The sequence below is a fragment of the Mytilus galloprovincialis genome, chromosome 8 (genome assembly GCF_965363235.1).
Source record: "Mytilus galloprovincialis chromosome 8, xbMytGall1.hap1.1, whole genome shotgun sequence".
NCBI classification, from domain to species: Eukaryota; Metazoa; Mollusca; class Bivalvia; order Mytilida; family Mytilidae; genus Mytilus; species Mytilus galloprovincialis.
This window is the reverse complement of record NC_134845.1, coordinates 87279256-87301082: the sequence shown is the minus strand read 5'-3', so window position 1 is coordinate 87301082 and position 21827 is coordinate 87279256. Positions and strand designations below refer to the sequence as shown.

The 21827-nt window shown below is 31.4% G+C and overlaps 1 protein-coding gene across 8 annotated transcripts in view; it reads right to left on the bottom strand.

The window, feature by feature from the left end:
- Positions 1-21827, bottom strand: part of LOC143042745 (uncharacterized) — a 107859-nt gene that overhangs the window by 60721 nt on the left and 25311 nt on the right. For 2 of the 8 annotated variants that reach the window (XM_076215195.1, XM_076215189.1), the window contains one exon: positions 18382-18982. The exons of 3 other annotated variants lie outside the window; for them this stretch is intronic. In XM_076215195.1, the coding sequence (XP_076071310.1) occupies positions 18600-18982 (383 nt within the window). In that variant the 3' untranslated portion in view covers positions 18382-18599. Of the gene's footprint in view, positions 1-2259; positions 2765-4934; positions 5064-9088; positions 9467-13295; positions 13786-18381; positions 18983-21827 lie in introns of those variants that run through there. 3 more of the 8 variants (XM_076215197.1, XM_076215196.1, XM_076215190.1) reach the window with 3 other exon arrangements.

Here is a 21827-nt window from a genome sequence, read left to right as displayed (position 1 = left end):
ATCATTTGTAATTTTAAAATTTAAATTTGTGCACGACCATTTTTCTGTTGGGATTAGTTTGCTGTGGTAAACGTCAAATTTAAAAGGGGGAAAGGGTCGTCCTACCAAAACTTCGGACCTTAGATGCGAACGTTCAGTGAATTCTTTGTCAACTTCATTCAAACCATTGCCTAGCATTTGCAATTATTGTAGACAAAAGTTTGTTTGTATGAATTTTATTAAGAATAAAAGTGGACAGGGTAGTCATGTCCGATTGCTGGAACTCATTGGCAGACGTTCCTTCAATGTAAATACCGTAGCCTTTTGACCAGGCCAACTTTCGGAAATTGCCTATCATTTGTACCTACATGTAGTGTGGACAACAGATGTGTATATACCTAAGATTACACCTTATTTGCAGACGTTCATTAAAAATACCAATATGCGCCATATATTCTGACTAACCTTGAGCCAATGGTTTTCACATGTACTTGATATGGCCAAAAGCCTTAGCGGAGTTATCGTATAAGGGATTAAAGACGGTATGAAAGATGGTCACCAAACAGACGATACACACATTTCAGACCTGAGGTCCAGGCGTTCTGTAAATTAACCATCCTCGGTACTTTGGTGCAAATAACCTCAGTCCATAGCCTTTTTAAGTGTACATGTAATAAGTATGAAAAAAGTGTCCTTTCTGGAATTTTAATCGGATCAAAGTTTAAAGGGATTGGGTTGCCTTATAAAAACTCTAGATCTCGTTTGCGGAAGTTCTGTGAATTTAATCATTATGAACGTATTTAATTGACAGTAATACTCGGTATTGATTAATCAAAATATGTTCCTCCTTTTAATTATTAGATATGTTTTTCTGAAGTTGAACAACGATTTTTACAGCAATGAGTTAACATTAATTATTGTATACGGTGTTATCCAGGTTGACAACACTGTACGTGTACCATTAATAATTGTAATAACTAACGTTATTCTAAAAATAAATGTAACATGAGACGCACAAAATATCGCACTGTCGTTTCAAAAGCTAGGACAAGTGGTGAAAAAAAGTCTGCAATACTTTGTGTTAGGAAGAGGTGCAATCAAACATGGAGCATGTTATCATGTTTACGCATAACATTCTTTCTATCTTTTATTTTGTTTGAATGTAGAAATACAGCGCTAGGGTGTTTTTTAGCTATGTATTCTTCGTAAATCACGGTGTAATTTTGAAACCTTGTATTTTTCATAAATAGAACAAACACTTTTGACTACGTATTTGGTGTCAATAGAAAAAAACTCACAACTTTTCGAGAAAAAAATATCAAAGTACTTCTTTATGACGAAAACATATTTTAAACTGTTCGCCAGATTCAGTTGACATGTAAGAAAAGGTGTTTTCAAATAATTAAAACTTTGCGATCTATTTTATTAGCAATAATCAAAAAATGACAAACGAGTTCCCAGTTGTTTTTATAAAAGAAGTGAAGGGGTGTCAGACAATATGTCCCTATTCAAAAGCTTTGATAGGTAAGAAAAGAGGTGTTCAAATCCCGGAATAGCCCGTGATCTCCCACTGCGACGTTGTTCATTTCTACACAAAGTTTATACACAAATTTATTCGATTGATTGTTAGGGATAAAAAAAAAATTGCAAAAGTGTAGCAGGCGAGAAGAAATTGTTACAAATTCACAATCTATTTAAGTCTGCAAGGCAACAGTTTGCGGAAACAGTGTTTTAATCGTGCATAACAAAAACGACACCAACATTACCATTTCAAATCAAACAGTTTGTAAAGTATCCTCTTAACAATATTTCTGCTGGTTTTCGTGTACTTACCATTGTAATTAAATTACTCTGTTTCGCGAGGAAAGTCTATTGCTCCTGCTGATAATATATATGTATATATATATATCATATATCTATCTACACATATGGTCCTTATAAATCCTTGTCTTCAAATATTCGGCTTTGTGCGGTTTTGATGGTAAATCCAGGAAAAGCTTTTAGGACACATGAATTTTAAACGTGTTGGTTACATCTTTTTACATTTTTTCTTTTATAGAAGACACCATTTGCTATTTTGTTTCTGTATTGTTGGTTTGACTTTGTATTTTGAAATGACCCCTTGTTTGTGTCACCTGTAATAGTAAGTCTAAAGTGTACTCCTAGGTATAGACCTAGTTTCCGCAAATGTCTAATAAGAACACCAAAAAAATCAGATTATATATTTCCAATACAATTAATTGTAAAAGAAATCGTATCATACTTCAAACAAAAATCAGTGTTACATAGATTGACATTCAATTGATAGTAGGTCACTGTGTTGTAAGTTGTTACAAATAAAAATCATTGTCAAAAACAGGAGTTGATGTCCTAAACATATCTTATATATTCAAAGTCATACACTTTCACTTTATTTTTATTATTGTTAACTTGGAGTACACGCCTCTATACAGATACCATGATCCACTAGCATACAGCCAGACTTGATCGTTCTTATTTAGTTTCCTTGTGACAGACACTGCACCAGTAAACTCCTGGCCACCATTACTGCCGATGTATGTGAGTGAAATATCATTCCCATTAAGTTTAATGTAATAATTTGCACCACTGGTATACGACATAACAGATGCAGATATCAAGTACAGTCCTTCACGTTCACAAGTGAACTTTCCAGTTGTCTTGTATGAGGATAGGTTGGTGATACCTTCGCTGTACCTTACATCATCGAATTTCAGTATGGTATTACTTCTTGTTCCTCCTGACGATGGATGAGCAGTCATGGCAACTGAAATAATGAGGAAGTTGAAAGACATTTGATATAGTTTTAAAATAATTTTTTTTAATAAATATAGGTATCAGTCTTTTTTAGAAGATAACTCTCCGTTTGTTGATGTATAGAAGCAAGTGTATTCTATGTGTTAATGTTTCCTTTTTTTGCATTAAAAGTAATTTATCGCTATTTTGAGCATTTTTCCTTTGATCTTTTTTTGTGATTATTTTTTCATATCATGCTACTCGCTTGAAAATGAAAATTATCGCTAGAAACTAAGCAGGCACGTGGCGTTGCTAACGAAATTGACATGAAATTGACAACGTCGTCATAGGTAAAATAGTGATAAACAGATAATCATTAGTCATCTCAACTCGATTGCCTTTGTCGCTTTATTCGAATTTGATACAATATCATCCATATGTTATATGTCTTCTTGTTTTATAAGATCAAATAAAGGGACACGTTGTATACATGTACTGCTGTTCAATAGTTTGCAAATGTATGATTTAATACGTCAGACGCGCGTTTCAGTGACGCTATCATCAACATAGTTATAAAGCAAAACAAGTGTAAAGTTAAAGGACATTGAGGACCTATATTTCCAAAAAGTTGTGCCAAAAAACGGGTAAGGTAATCTTTGCCTGTGAAAAAATCCTTAGTATTTCGAAAAAAAAAGTCATACTTTTGTAGACATGAAATTCATAAAAAAGACCATATCATTGATATTCATGTCAAAACCTAAGTGCTGACTACTGGCCTGGTGATACATGTACCCTCAAGTTCAACAAATATAAATCGATTTACAGAAAAGAAATGTAGGTTACAAACTAAAACCGACGGAAACACATCAACTATAAGAGAAAAAAAAGTATACAAATCGATACTTATTTTATATTAGAATACATGTAGGTTTGCTGAATTTTTGATGGAGAAATATTAATAGAAAAGTCCATTGTTATCATCGGTTATATTTCTGCAAACTGGAAATAAAATGATGTGAGAGGACCTTTTATAAATAGGAAAGAACATATTAAATAAATCTTATTTTATTTTATTTCTGTTTCATTTTCAATTCTAATGAGACTCGGGTTGATGACGAGCTAAGTACATTTCTAAGGGTCCTTTCTACGTTTGACGGTTAATAGAAAGTTCGTTATCCTATAAAATAAATACGTCTGCTATGTATTTCAATTTCAATTTTAAGTCAAATCATTTTTGAAAATATTTGCATGAATTCTAATATTTGTACTCAATTGATATACATCTATTGTCAGAAGATATTTAAACAAATCATTTTACTAATGTTTAAAGATTGAGTATAGATTCGTTTCACGGATACGCTTTCTCTAACGACGCACCTATTCTTCCTCCTCTCGGAGTTTGTGTGATTCCCGCGGGTTGTGTTTGCCGCCATGATTTGTGTCTTCCAAGTTGATTTCCGAGACTATACCACCGATTGACTAGAGTACTGTCGTCGTTACTTATTTCAACTGAATTGACCAACCGTCGGTTTAACATTCAAACTAATCATTGTTTGATTTATGTTAAATCATTTAAAATGAAATGTTGAATCATTTGGTACACCTGTTTTGATATTGTTTGTTGCTAAAGAAAACATGAAATGGTAAGTGGTAGAATAAAGGCTTGTATGACCATTCATAAATATATATATATAATGGTCTTGACATAACACTGTCATGATGTCCATCTATTTTGACAACATACTATGTATTCTCGTTTTAAAATATGCTTCATGTCCGGACAGTATCAGAGTTTCGTACATATGCATTTTCAAATTTTAGTATAATACATGAATAAGAAATTAAGAATACAAAATGCACCTCTTATAACATATGTTAATATGTTTTCTTTTATTTACTGTTTTTCAAGTTTAATGTTTTACATTTTCTGATTGACATGGGTAATGCATAATTTAGAACTGGAATTCCTTTATTATAAACATTTGTTTTCTCTAAAAATGGTAACAGGATAGACAATATATCGCCCCACTTATCGACAAATATTTGAATATTTTCTTGTTTTGAATGCTTCAGCATACATGTTTCGATATGTTGCTTTTAAAGTGGTGTGAATGTAATGATAAGCACAAACTATTTATTTTTCAAAATCTAGTTCATTGTATTGAATTTGTTAAGATGAACCAAACATAAAGTATACGAACCTCTTTTAGTGCTACTTTTTAACTGTGCTTCAACAGATGCTAACTTTGATTCTGTTATCTTTTGTTGTTCAATACTCTTCTCGAGATTTTCTTCCATTATACGTACATCATTTTTCCGAGCGGTTAAATCTGAAATTGAGTGGGTTACATTACAAAAGAATATTTTCATATTACTAAATAGTTCGATATACATTGAGGACATCCTGATACTAGCAGGGATCGGGAGGGTTATGTGGTGTACACAAAACATGTGTGTTACTGTACTCCGGTGTGAAATGTCGGTATTATGAAATTAAATTTTGAACGGCAAATAACCAACCATTCAAAACACAAGCCATTTTAATTGTAACATATTCAACTAAGTTCAATACTTTTGTACAGTTTGCAGAAAATTAAATCAACTCAAATTAAAGAGAAATTTTACGCATTTATTAATACGTCTAACCGTATATAATTAACGTTTAGAAGGTTCATACAAAAAGTCCAATGTACCATTACAATAAAGATAACAAAAATTGATAAACAAAAACAAGTACAAGCAAAAAAATAAAATTTAAAAAAATAAGAATTGCATAAAATAAGAAAAAAAGAATCAATAAACAAGCTATATTTTTAAATTGTGTACTGCTATAAATTGTCAATTTCAAACACAATGTACATAATTATAAAACCGTTTATTTAATTTATTGAATGTTACAAAAAGTCTTTATACCGGATATATCAAATTATAACTTTAAACAGTCATCAAAGTCGTCAAAGTAGACAGTTTAAAAATACGCTTCTCTAAAATTGATAATTAATAAAGGAAATGATGAAAACAGTTGAACGCTACCGATGGGTCTTTAAAACAGCTAGAATATCATGCAACCTGGTGCAGTCTTCAACTGGCCCCTACACCTAAATGTGTACTTGTTCAGTAAAAATGGACGCTATTCTAAACACCAAAACATATAAATAATCAAGTTAAAAAAAATAAAAATCCATACAAGACTAACAAAGGCAAGAGATTTTCGATTTCGGATACACCCAAAAATCGAGTAGGAATAAAGGCCTTTTGTGAGATTTCTTTTATATATAAGTATCACAAAAAATGCATTAACATCCTATTGGTCAATTAATTTACAGCAATATTCTGAATAAAAAGTAGAATTTAACACGGACTATCACGCGGTTTCCGTTAAATATTGTCTGCATTTTTTTTACCTAACTTATCTAATATAATATACTAGTTTTGTCCTGTATGTATGTAACACGTTAGCCATATGTCCGATTAAATCAGATTCAAATTGTATGTTTTTCTCCAGAGTTAAACATTAAATACTAGTCAACAACAAAAAAAGATACACGACTTTGGAATCAAATTGATCAAAAAGTATTTAATATAAAACAAAATGAGATGCACTATTTTTAAAACTTTTCATTAGCCATGTATGTGTATATGATTATGAAAACCAAAACATGTCGGAAAGAAACTAGATTCCGCGTAAATAATCACAGGATCAAATATTTTTGCCGAAAATGGGGTTAAAATTGACAAACAATTTTTAAAGTACTATAAAAAATTCAAATATTTAAAATTAGAGGCTCTCAAGAGCCTGTGTCGCTCACCTTGGGTCTATGTACATATCAAGCAATGGACACAGATAAATTCATGACAAAATTGTGTTTTGGTGATGGTGATGTGTTTGTAGATCTTACTTTATTGAACATTCTTGTTGCTACAATTATCTGTATCTATATGAACTTGGCCCAGTAATTAGTGGAAAATATTTTCTCAAAATTTACAAGAATTTATGGCTATTGGTCTATGTGAATATTAAACAACAAAAGGCGCAGATGGTAACATGACAAAATTGTGTTTTGGTGATGGTGATGTGTTTTTATTGAACATCATTGCTGCCTACAATTATCTCTATCTATAATGAACTTGGCCCAGTAGTTTCAGTGGAAAATCTTAGTAAAAATTTACAAAGTTTATGAAAATGGTTGTAAATTGACTTTAAAGGGCAATAAATCCTAAAGGGGTCAACTGACCATTTCGGAAATGTTGACTTATTTGTAAATCTTACTTTGCTGAACATTATTGCTGTTTACAGTTTATCTCTATCTATGATATTATTCAAGATAATAACCCAAAACAGCAAAATTTTCTTAAAATTACCAATTCAGGGGCAGCAACCCAACAACGGGTTGTCTGATTCATCTGAAAATTTCAGGGCAGATAGATCTTAACCTGATAAACAATTTAACCCCGTCAGATTTGCTCTAAATGCTTTGGTTTTTGAATTATAAGCCAAAAACTGTATTTTACCCCTATGTTCTATTTTTAACCGTGGCGGCCATCTTGGTTGGTTGGCCGGGTTATCGGACACATTTTTAAAACTATATACCTCAATGATGATTTTGCCAAAGTTTGGTTAGATTTGACCCAGTAGTTTCAGAGGAGAAGATTTTTGTAAAAGCTATCGACGGACGACGACGACGGACGCAGGACGCCGGAAGCCAAGTGATGAGAAAAGCTCACTTGGGCCTTTGGGCCAGGTGAGCTAAAATTATGCAAAATGTTAATCAAGTTATGTTCATGTTGTAAATTATGGGTTGAATATTGTTATTTTTTTAATTTTTTTTTGTCAGTGTTTTTAGAAAACTTTAAAAAAAAAATAAAGAAAATTACGTCTCAAATCAATGCTTTAGATATGAAAACACCACAGTGTAACTGTGGAACCTTTTAGATTAGTTTTAAGTTTAATACCGTGTATTAGAATTTCACTTTACATATACTGTATATGGTCAATGAAAGGATTATATATAATATTTACTGATTTCTAATGGGAACAAATTTCACCTTACAGATAAACGAAGAAACTGTATGATTTTTAAAAACAAATTGATGGCAAACATTGTCTTTAACTTTAAATGAGAGGATGGCATGATTAGTTGGAAATGCTGTTTTTGAAATTGTCGTTTTTTGTAAATTTTGTCCAAAATATGATTTTGCCTAATGACGTCATGGAAGCAAAAAAGTGCTTTCGGTATATGAATTTATAATTCCGTGGTCATTCGGTATTACCATTTTCAATATTAGTCATATCTAATGAAAACTTGATTTTGAATTCGAAAAAAAAGTCTTGTATCGTTTCTTTTGTTGACTAGTATAGAACAAATTAATATGTATGACCAAAAGTATTTTTTTACAAATTTTTACAAAATATATTCAAGACAAAAACAGTTCTGGTTATATTACTAAAATAGAAAACGTTCTACAACAAACATATGAACAAAAAACAAATATAACTGTGAAAATTCAGCTTCTACTGGTACCAAGTAAAATCAAATCCGACAAGAAATGTCCCCACAATCTGCTTTTAAAAAAACGTTGTTTTGTATGAAACCAATCTTTTTGGATAACGTCAGTTATGAAAACGATGCAAAACTTTATAGTAACAAGAATAGAGCGCAAAAAGGTTTAATAAAAGATATACAGAACTGCAATAAAAATTGAAAACCGCAAAGCCCTCATCAAATAGCAAACTCAAAAGTTAAAACATATTAAAAAATTCGAAAACAACTGTTTTTTATCCTGACTCGGTACAGGCATTTCCCTATTTAAACAAATATGGATTGAACCTGGTTTTATCTCTAGAATAACCTCTCATTTGTACGGCAGCATAATGATATTATATTTACATCAGTGTATGAGCTAAACAAAGAGACACAATAAGTTTAACATAGATTCATTGAACAGGTTATAATATACAAAGCCAAAAAAAAAAAAGAACGTTAACACATAATTAACGTCAGTACCTAAAATCCATACTTCCAGATTATCCTGTATTAGTTGTCAAGTTGGTACGGAATTTTCTAGCTTCTCAGATGATGATACCCTTGGGGACTTTTATTCCCAGAACAGGGGCATCTACCCAGTGGTAGACCTAATGTACGGTACTTTTTTGTTAAACAATGAAGAGCTATAAACCAAAAATGACAAAAAAGATGCCAAAGCTGGGCAGTTAGAAACTATAAAACTCTTCAAAATGACTACATATAAGTTCTCATAACTAAAATTTATTTTCTGTCCTATCTATTAAAGAAGAGACAACAAAAAAATATCTACTTTTTAAGTCTGGTGCGACATTTATCTTTTTGTATCTTACCTTCCATTTTCTGTAGGAAAGTTGATATCGTCAGATTGTTGTAGGTTTGTAAGTTTTCCAGGGCAATCTGATTTCTCTTATCCACAATATTTTCAGCGAGGTCCTTCATTGCTACAGAAACAGCATGTTGTACTTCGTTTCCTATTTGTTCTTTCAGTTGCTCTGTTAATATTGAAATGTCCAACTCCGCTTTAAGCGGTGCATTGAGTTTTGTGACTAAAGATATGTCAATCGCAGATTTACAATTTTCATTGTCACAAGAATACGCAAGCACGTTTCCATTTAGTGCAACAGTTAAAATGAAGATAGCACATCCTTGCAGCATCGTGAAAGCCATTATATTATAATGAATCTTGTTGGAAGATACAGGTTTTATACGTTGAAACCGACTTATTATATATGATATTTTATCAACTATAGTCAATGATGATTAAGCATTTAAGTTATATACTTTGAGCAGATCTCTTAATTTTGGCGTAGTAAACGGATAACATGCCATTATAATTGAAATCATGAGTTGATTTACATCAAATTAATCATGTTTCAGGTTAAAAATAACTGAAGGATTAGAAATATACGTTTACTATGAAGTTGTCATTTGATTTGAAGTAGTTCTTTTTAAATTACACCACACGATGTACAACTTAACCCAAACATTTAGAAGATGCAACAAAAGTCGGGAGGAAGTAGATAAGTAAAGGGGGATTCCCCTTGCCTTTAACGGGAAATAACCTAAACACAGTTATTATGGTTTAGATATATGGTTACCTCGAAATATCACGTGCCGGAAGTAATTACAATCCGCGCTAACATAGGGCTTTCGTTTGAATTTAAAGGGTGTATAACTACGCAGTTCCCTCTGGTCGACATTGAAAAATTGAATTTGAAGCCTAATGTAGATATCAAACTATCAGTTTGATAAAGAACATTTTCAGCAACTCTCTGATTGGTTTGTAAGAGGCATATTGCACGATAAAATAATTGTTCCTATCTAACTTATATCCCGGTTAAACACAGATTATTAAATCTACCAAGTTGTATAATCGTAAATTTGATTCAGTCATGAACCTGCATGACATGTTTGTCATTTGACGTCAAACAAACAACAATAAAACAATCCAATGTACATCTATTCCAATACAGTTGCCGTCTGCTCACGACATGAAATATAGGACCCGAAACTAATCTTCCCATTTGTCTGGTCTATAGAATACAGGCGAAAGATACCAAAGATATTAAACTCATGGGTAAAAAAAAAGGATGACAACACTATGGCTGCATAAAAAAGAATAAAATGGAATTTATAATAAGCTATACGATAGACAAACAATACGTTTCAATTTAATTTTTATGCAAGCACATCGGCATATTAACTATGTAACTGGATCGATACAACTTGCGGACACGTTCATACATAAGCCGGTTTATGATGATTCAAAATCACGTGTAACTTACTGAAATGCAACACATTGTTATGATTTGCGGAATGACAAAATTCTTATTTTGCACTAAAATATTCGTTCCATGTTCAGATAAACGAAGAGTTGTATTTTACGAAAAAAAGAGTTTTGAAATTTACCAGAATTAATCATTTTTATGATTGATAATTACACGAATATTTCAGGTACTAGTCCAAGCAACGAATCAGTGTTAATAAAACTCACTTACCCTAAAGACACCATGTTATTCAGGTAGTTTTGAAAATAGGGGATACTTAAATTATGGATACGTTAAAAAGATGAAGACATATATATTGTATCAAACGTTTGTTAGCGTCACACACATTTCCCAGGTTTCCACAAAATTGATGTTATGATATTGTCCCAATTCTTCTTGACTAAAAAGTCTTTAAAATCGAGGACGGGTAATATGTATTTATTAATTTGTCCTTATAACTTATACGTGTAATCGCCAATTGGAGCCTTTCATAGCCGAAAAAAGGTTTGTTATGGTGTCGGTGTTTCTCATTGTTTAAGTCCTGACCTGACTAACATGATGTAGAAAATCAGTGCCTGGGCGGATGCATTTTTAAGATATACTAGTATTCGAACATGCATGTTATTGTGTCATTGCGACACACAACATAACTATTATACAAATGAGCGCTTCTTTTATATGAAATGTGTAATGAATACGTCATTGACAAACTATAGTGAATTGCGTTGTGTTTTCAAACTAATTATGTGAACATTTTTATTAATTTTCAAATGTTATTAATACATTAATAGAAAACCATTTAACCCACACGTATGCTGCATATTTAATTTAAAATAACCTTGATATCACTCGAAAAATCACCGACAACTCTCGACATATCCTTAACAATGCAATATACAATCCATGACCATTCAACTCTTGAAACGTTTGCATTTGTATGTGAATTAAACGGGTACTATGGGTCTTCCTATATCTTTTATGATATGGTTTGGTCTATAATATCGTTTAAGGTGTAATACCACCATACTAGTCTTTGTTAAATTTGTACTTTTAAAAAAATGCACAGAACTTATCTTTGTTTCAAATAAAGAACTTGTCATTGCATATAAGAAAATAAGCATTACTGGAAGTTAATTACGTTAACCTATCAAATGTTAACCACTTTTTTCTCTTTGTGCAAGCTTTAGTAACCATGTAACCTCAAGTTTCAAAACTAATCACTGGAAACCTCAATTAAAAAAAAAGATGGTGCTTTGAAATATCAAAAGTTTATTACCAGATGACCATGATTTTTTTTTAAAGTAATGAAATATAGGATAAACTACCTACATCTATTACATTCAAGGGGATATTTTTAGGACCTTTTTTCTTATGCAACCGGATATGACGTACTATGAGTTGGTGGTATTACACGTTAATCACAATTACTTATGAAAAAAGACAATAACAGAGGGAAACTCTACATGCGTTTACACCGTGCCAATACACCTGGTCTTCCTCCTGTGTCATTTCTTTAAATCTTAATGTGTTCATCGATTTGTATCTTTTAGATCGATTTGGGCGTAACAAAATTCAACATTCTTATTATAGGTACAATCAGTTCATCAGTATGTTTAAGTGCTCTGATGATGCTTCAAATTGATTTATAATCAATTATTTGTCCAGTGCACCACTGAGGCGTAGTCAGATTGTGATAAAAGTTTCAAAATACAGCTTTCGTAACACTTCCTTTTAAGGTTCAAACTTCTAGTGTCACCAAAAGGCTTTTGGTAGAGATTTTTGGGCGAGTAAAATATGGGAGAGTATAGGATCGCCATTTCATCTAATTGAACCTCAGATGGAGACGTTCCCTGAGTTTACGCACCGAAGTTACATTTGTATTTGTATCTAACTTTGACGAATTAAAGTTAATATTGTGTAGGCATGGTAGGGTCGCCATACCCCGACTTTGGACCTAAGTAGCGGGCTGGGCTTTTTAATCCAGATTATCTTTTGACATTTTCTTACGAATTTGTATTGGGAGTTTAAAGGGTCACCATACCATCCAGTTTGACCTCTGAATCAGTTGCAGACATTTCGTTAATACTAACCCCTTATACAAATGTTAATAACTGAAATGTACACAATCGTTGTGATTTCACACATTTTTGTTAGTTCAAACAACTATACAAAAAAAATCGTGTGCTGAAATAATACCAAAACGATAGCAGGCACTTTTTTCCACTTAATAAATATAACTGCAATATTATGCTCTTGACGGTCCAAAATCTATATATCGATTTATATTTGTTCTTATTTATCCTGTTTATGAGCTCATAAGTACATGTATATGAATATAGCTCTATTTTACATCATTGCAAGATGATCTATTATTACTTATTTATTTATTTATTTATTTATTTTAAAGACAAAACCGAATCGAATCAAATAATATCAACAACATGAACAAGAGGGAGGAGTAACTGAAAATATATTTTTTTTTAAATCCTATAAGAGATGCCCGGCTGTCAAGGAAGAGCAAACACAGTAATATTCAATTAAAAAAACTTCAAGACTCTGGGTTAGAAAACATCCATCATCATTAATGATGCATAAAAGAAAAACGTAAAAAAAAGTAATCACATGCTAATAAGTAAACGACTTACAGAGATAATCGAACTAAATGTCAGTTATTTTTAGACTATCAAACACAAAATTTTTGTACTAATATAATGTTATTGTCAAACAATTCCCTATGATAAATTAGTAAATAAAAAAGATCTTTACATAGATTGGTGATATTCAATTGTATTGCATGTGAACTGGAACAAATGTTCTCGTTACTTTCAAATCTAGATCTAGTTTAATCTATTATATTTAAAATATAATTATACATTTTCACTTTATTTTGATTATTGATAAATTGGAATATACATCAGGATAAAGATACCACGATCCTGCAGCATAGAGTCACACTTGATCATTTCGTTTCAACATCCGGGTAACAGTCACTGCACCAGTATGAGCGTGTTGTTCTTTATGTAGTCCGATGTGTGTTAGTGAAATATCATTACCATTACGTCGGATGAAGTAAACTGCATTGTTGGTAGACGACTTCACAGAAGCAGATATCAAGTACAGTCCTTCATGTTCACACGTAAACTTTCCTGTTGACTTGTATGTTGACAGGTTTGTGATACCCACGCTGTACTTGACGTCATCGAATTTCATAATAGTATTGCTTGTTAAAGCATTTGCCGATGGATGAGCTGTCATGGCAACTGAAAAATTGGAGGAAATGTATTATTATTTAAAGTATTTCTTTTTAATAAATATAGATTACAGTCTTTTTGAGTAGGTAAATAAAGGCAACAGAAGTATACCGCTGTTCAAAACTCATAAATCCATGGACAAAAAACCAAATCGGTGGTAACAAACTAAAACTGAGGGAAACACAATAAATATAAGAGGAGAACAACGACACATTAAAATGTAACACACAAAGAAACGGACTAAGCATTAGACAAAATCCTATGACAATAACAAATATAACATCAAAACCAAATACGTGAATTGGGGATAGATAAGTACCGTGACACGTCTTATAGTAATGTGAATTCACACTCAAAAATAAGAGAAAACAAACGACACAACGGAAACACAACTTTTAAATGTAGCACACACAGAAACGAACTATGATATAACAATGGCCATATTCCTGACGTGGTACAGGACATTTCTTAAGGACACAAATGGTGGGTTGAACCTGGTTTTGTGGCATGGCAAACCTCTCTCTTTTATGGCCATGTAAAATATAACATTAAAATGACAACACAACATTAAAGGACTACAATATAAATAAAAAGGAGAACACAATTGACAAAGAAACACGCATTCTTCTTTTGTTGGAGTAAATGAATTCGTCTAATATTCTAAGTGCCGTTACTTTTTGCATGTAAAGTATTTATAGTATGCAATGACTTTTCATTATTCACTTTACATTTTGTTTGTATACTTTTAATTTATTATTCGAAAAAAATATCATTCATATATTACATGTCTTCTTGTACTATAAGATCAAAAAGTGTACAAATCGATGTTAATTTCATTTAAGAATAGTTATGTTGAATTTTCTCGGGAGAAACATCTTCAGAAAAAGATCATTTCCGATCGCGGATGGCAGTTGTTCGAAATGGTTTGTCAGTGGACAGTACAAACTGCAAATTGAAGATAATACATATCGACTATTTACAAACCTCTCTGAGCGGTTCTTTTAACCTGAAATTCAACAAACGACAGTCATGATTTCGTTAAAGTCTTTTTTTTATATAAATCTTGAAAATCATCATTCCGCACACAATCATCTAAAAGATATGTATGGTGTTCAACTTTAAAATTGGTCAATTGAATGTAACTAGACAAAAAAAGCAGAAAATACCAATAGCAAGCACACACTATACGTCAAAAGGGAATACATAACTAAAGTAAAAAATGACGAAATGATATTACGAAAAATAGATCCAATAAACAATAGAAATACTTAACTTTAAAATTTGATTAAAAGATAAAAATAATACACAACCATAGAATATAAAATACCCGACATCAATATATGATTTTTTTGGACAATATTCCAGTTATACAGCAAAGACACAAATTGTCAAAAAAATATAAAATCGATGACAATCAAATCATTGCCATCTATAATAAAATTAACGGTACCAATTTTCTTGCACCAGATGCGCATTTCGACAATACATGTCCCTTCAGTGATGCTCGTGGCCAAAATATTTGCAATCCAAAGCTTATATAAAAGATGAAGAGCTATAATCCAAAAGGTCCAAAAAGTATAGCCTATCAGTTAAAAATTTTTGGCTCCTTATGATCCAAATTAATAAGAGTCTAGAGGAGAAACACGAATTATTCAGAACGATATGAGTCGGAAGTTTTTCTTCATAGTTTCTTTATCTTACCTTCTATGTCCTTTTGAAAAGTTGAAATTGAAAGATTGTTATACGTTTTTAAGTTTTCCATGGTAGATTTAGATGTCTTATCTACTATTTTCTCAACAAGATCATTCATTGCTGTTGAAACAGCCTGTTTCACTTCGTGTCCTATCAGTTCCTTCAGCTGCTCTGTTAGAATTGAAATGTCTTACTCCGCTTTTAGTGGCGCATTTAAATGTGTGATTAAAGGTATGTCTATTGCAGATGTACAATTGTCATTTTCACAAGAATTCCCAGGCACGATTTCATTAAGTGAAAAAGTAAAAAGAAAGATAAAACATACGTACATCATCGTTAAAGTCCTGATATTGAAATGACTTTTGTTTGTTGGAACGTTGTGTTTACCTATATAAAAAAGAAGATGTGGTATGATTGCCAATGAGACAACTATCCACAAAAGACCAAAATAACACAAACATTAACAACTATAGGTCACCGTACGGCCTTCAACAATGAGCAAAGCCCATACCGCATGGTCAGCTATAAAAGGCCCCGATAAGACAATGTAAAACAATTCATACGAGAAAACTAACGGCCTTATTTATGTAAAAAAATGAACGAAAAACAAATATGTAACACTAAAACAAACGACAACCACTGATTTACAGGTTCCTGACTTGGGACAGGCACATACATAAATAATCTAACACATTTAATAAAATTTATAAACTATGTGCACTTTTGATTTTACTTTTTTGTTACTTTGCTTGAGTACATCACTTAATGATGACGTGATATACAGAAAAACTATATCATCTATGTCAATAAGAGTAACTGAAGTAGTAATACTCATAAAAGTACATCTAATGAATCGTGTTTTAGATAAAAAAAAAATAACAACAACAAATATAGGAATAAGACATATTAATGACGTTTTTCTCAAGCTTTTAAGTAGTTCTTATTAAATAACATCTCAATCACATGATATGAGCCTTGACCGAATAATGTGGCAGAATATATATTTCGCGTTCGTGACTTTGATATCAACATGATAAAAGTATATACAAAAAGTTTGTAATTGCTTTATGGAGATATCAATCCAAATGCTGTGATTTGGGTGTAGAAATATGAGTCAGCTGGCAATACCAAGGATTGGGAGTAATCAATGCTTGTTAAAATAAGGTACACGTTTTGTTGTGAGGTATGCAAAAAAATGCAATCATCTTTGTTCGGTATTGAGACATTAACCTCATGACCAGTGTAAAGATAGTCCTCTCTTAAATGGTTAAGAACCACTGCGGCAACATTTTAGGGCTCGTATCGTATGTATGTTGAATGATATCAGATAAAATTTTTGTCCCTTTCTAACTTAGCTATTAGTTCAATTAGCAAGCCAGTTATCAGCCCTTTATTCTGGTTAATACCATTTTAATTTAAATGTTTAAAATATGTCTATGACCAAAGTATCTTATTTTGTCAGAACCCTCTGCAAACAATACATATAATTTTAAAAAGGTGTGTCAAGATAACAACAAACGCGTAAACAACATTCGTGACCGACATACTTTATCAAATTACATGTAAGGTACATGTAAGTTTGCAATTTTTCATGATAATTTATACAATTATTGATTTACTATTCGGCATAACGACATGTCAACGATATTAAGAATATAATGCTCCTTATGTTAAAACTAAACTAAGTTATAGTTTCCATTATATCTTTATTTAACACTCTTGGGAACTTCAAATTTATTTACAGGATTCACAGAAAAATAAGTTACCGTAATCTAAAGCATATCCTTACTTGAAAACAAACGTTATTTAATTATTATAGTTTCCTATAAAGCAGAAGCCCAGTTGAAATAGAACAACAGAATCGAAGCTCTTTGTTAGAGAAGGCGATAAATGTTTACTGTATAGTGTACTATAGTAACAAAAAAAAAGTTAATAGAAACAAATAAAATTACAGTTTTCGGCTAAATGACGAAGTATTTTATTATAAAACACCATTTGCATAAGTTTACAATATCTATAGCATAATTAAGCAGAAAAATCAGATAGCAAGTTGACGACATGGGTGTGTTTTCAGTTGAATTTTTAAAATGCATAACCCCCGATTTATTTATTAAGAAAATTTCCAAAACATGGGCAACAATTGCATCGAAAAGAGAAAATCGAATAAACTTTTTTATGTTAGGGCCTGTTTGTGTTGAATATTTGGTCTTGAAAACCTAAAAGTAAAAGTGTTTGGTACATCATATCTTCAGATTCTATCAATTTTATATGTCAAGGCTACAGGTGGACTTTATAACATAGACAAATCACAGTACTAACAATTAAAATATATGACTGTTCAATAATGAGTGTACATGGAAATGTTTCATAATGAACATTTACCGAAAATTATGACTTGTAAAATATTATTAGTTACATAGTGTGGTAGTGACCTATTATGATATATATGAGGTCAGTAAATTCCATATGGGGTGAGAGCAAAATAGGTATTAAGTCACTAGGAAACTATGTAACGAATTTATCTTACAGACTATCTCATGTAGAATATATATATATATTTGTTTAGGAGCCAGCTGAAGGACCCCTCCGGGTGCGGGAATTTTTCTCTGCATTGAAGCCCTATTTCCAATCCCAATTTTATTGCTGATGTATTAACGTTGTTATAAAACTCACAAGTCTTTAACTTAATTGACAATTCCGGGTAAAGGGCAATTTACAAAATATAATTCGAAAAGAGGAACTTCAAGATACGTGGTGAGAAAAATCCATTGCTAGTAATGAAGAAGTAAATAAACATAGAAACTGATCTCTCTTGATCAATATTCCCCGAAAGTTTAACTATATTATTATAAACAAAATTCTAACATATACAGATACCCGAACAAGCTGACACTTGGCAAACAAACACAAACACTTGTACTGAATATTTTAATAGATAGACAATTCCGTATCACAATTCACTAAATGCAAGAGTCATCATCAATGCAAATTGGAATTTGACTGTTGATTAATCAAGTTTAATTCAATATTATAGTGAAAAACAATATATACATGTAAATAAAAGCAAATATCCTAATACCCCAGTTTAAAAAAAGTTTAATCTTGTAAAAGCAAAATACAGTGATATATGTTCACTTTACTTTTATTATTGTTAGTTTGGAATTAGTTCCACCATATAGATACCACGATCCACTAGCATACAGCCAGACTTGATCATTCGGATTTAACGTCCTTGTTACAGTAACTGCACCAGTAAAAAGTTTGCCACCATTATGTTGTCCGATGTATGTTTGTGAAATAGTATTTCCATTAAGACGGATGTGATAATGTGCATCATTGGTATTCGACATCACAGACGCAGATATCAAGTACAGTCCTTCATGTTCACAGGTAAACTTTCCTGTGGTCTTGAATGATGATAGATTGGTGATACCGACGCTGTACTTGACATCATCGAATTTCATTATGGTATTGGTTATTGTTCCATATGACGATGGATGAGCAGTCATAGCAACTGAAATAATAAGGAAGTTGAAAGACATTAATATAGTTTTGAAATATTTTTTTTAATAAATATAGATTTCAGTCTTTTTTAGTAGGTAATTCTCCGTTTGTTGATTTATAGAAGTAAGTGTATTCTATGTGTTAATGTTTAATGTTTTTTTGCATTTAAAATAATTTACCATTATTTACTTTTCATTACTTTTGAATAGTTTTAATTTATTTTTTGAATCTGATACAATATCATCCATATGTTATGATGTTATATGTGTTCTTGTTTTATAAGATTAAGTAAAGGGACACGTTGTATACATGTACTGCTGTTCAATAGTTATCAAATGTATGATTTCATACGTCAGCCGCGCATTTCATTGACGCTATCATCAAAATAAGTATAAATCTTAAGAGCATTGATGACCTATATTTCAAAAATGTTTAATGTAGTATACCGCTGTTCAAAACTCGTAAATCCATGGACAAAAAACAAAACCGGGGTAAAACTAAAACTAATCTAAAACTGAGGGAAACGAATTAAATATAAGAGGAGAACAACAACACAGCATTAAAATGTAACACACACAGAAACGGACCAAGCATTAGACAAAATCCGATAAGAATAACAAATATAACATCCAAACCGAATACATGAATTTGGGATAGAAAAGTACCAGGGAAAAATAAATCCTTAGTATTTCGAAACAAGTCATACAGGAAATTTATAAAAATGACTATATCCTTGATATTAATGTCAAAACCGAAGTGCTGACTACTGGGCTGGTGATACATGCACCTTCAGGTTCAACAATAATAAATTAACAATCATAGATAGATTTACAGAACAGAAATGTGGGTTTCAAACTAAAGCCGACGGAAACACATCAACTATAATAGTATAGTTTTTTTATATTATGCATTTTTTATATTTTTGAGGATGAGCGAGTCAGGTGAGTGGGTGTGTTCGTATGCTTTATTACATTGTACTTATTGTTTTGGGGAAGGTTAACTTTCTGGTTGTAAGACCCGTCACGGCCAGGCTGGGAGACTGGATAGGCAAATGCTCACATTAAATCTGTACCGATACAGTGTGTTAAATGTCTTCCTTTTTACACCATAACCCATGGTGGTGCTCCTACTAAAGGAGGGAGATACGGAACATACATACATACATACATACAATAGTAAAATAGTATACCAATCGATGTTTATATTATTTTAGAATAGATTTTCTGAATTTCTGATGAAGAAAAATCGATATAAACATGATAAAAGTCCATTGTTATCGTCGGTAATATTTCAAACAGGATGTAAAACGATGTGAGAGGAACTAAACTATACTTAAAGTTAGGAAAGTACATAAATAAATCTTATTTTATTTCATTTCTGGTTCATTTTCAATTTTTATGACACTTGGGTTGATGAAAGGCTTTGTTTAATTCTAAGGCTCTTTTATACGGTTAATGAAAGTTCGTTATCCTATAAATATAAAGATGTCTACTATGTATTTGTGTCAATGAACTGTTGTCTCATTTATATTTATCCAACAGCTCCTTCATTTATAATATTTTAGGAAAAAATTATCAAACTTGAAATCAACTTGTCTTTTTAATTTTTTGTTGTTTAGTAAATAGATAAAAACCCAAGAATTGATACCAATCTCCTTTTTAATTCCTTAAATCAATTGATAATAATTATCTCTCATAAAACACGTAACAAGTAGAGGAACCTAGCTTAAGATTATACACGATATTCTGAGATATTCTAATGTATAAATAATGGTGAATACACATATATGTTTCCACCTTGGTCGCGAAAGTAAAAATATGTAATCTACGATTTACAAAACGATTCGATCACATCACGTTTACTTCTTATCTCTTTTTTCTTACTTAATTACAATTTTATGTCAAACCATTTTTGCAAAGATTTGCATGAATTCTAGTATTTGTACTTAATTGATCTACATCTATTGTCAGAAGATATTTAAACGAATTATTTTGTTTTTAAGGAATGACTGTAATATTTTTTCTATCTATGAAGAAATAGAATAAAAAATTTGGTGCACACTGAATAACGCGCGTAGCGGGTTATTTAACAGTGTGCACCACATTTGTTATGTTATTTCGAAGAGACAGAAAAAAAATATTACAGTCATTTCTTGTAATTTAATTCTAAATTCCATTTTAAACCGTAGAAAACCATGAAAAAAACGTCGATGACGTTACGGTCACATGATTAAATAATGTTTATGGGCTCATAACAAAATAACGTAAGCCAATCAGAAGACCTGTTACATCCAAAATTAAATTATTTGTTTATAGATTGAGTATAGATTCGTATCACGGATACGCTTTCTCTAACACTCGGAGTTCGTGTGATTCCCGCGGGTTTTGTTTGCCGCCTTGATTTGTGTCTTTCTAGTTGATTTCCGAGATTTTACCATCGATAAACTAAAGTACTGTCGTCGTTACTTATTTCAATTTAACTGACCAACCGTCGGTTTAACATTCAAACTATTCCTAGTTTGATTTATGTTTAATAAATTAAAATGAAATGTTGAAATATTTGGTACACCTGTTTTAATATTAGTTTTTGCTAAAGAAAACAGGTAAGTGTTAGAATATGATATATTATGGTCATGACATAACATTGTCATGATGTCCATCTATTTTGACAACATGATATGTATTCTCGTTTTGAAATAAACTTCATGTCCGTACAGTATCAGAGTTTCGTACATATGCATTTCTAATGTTAATATGGTACATGAATAAGAAATTAAAAATACATAATGCACCACTTATACAAAAATGATAATATGTTGTCTTTTATTGACTGTTTATTCAATTTAATGTTTAATA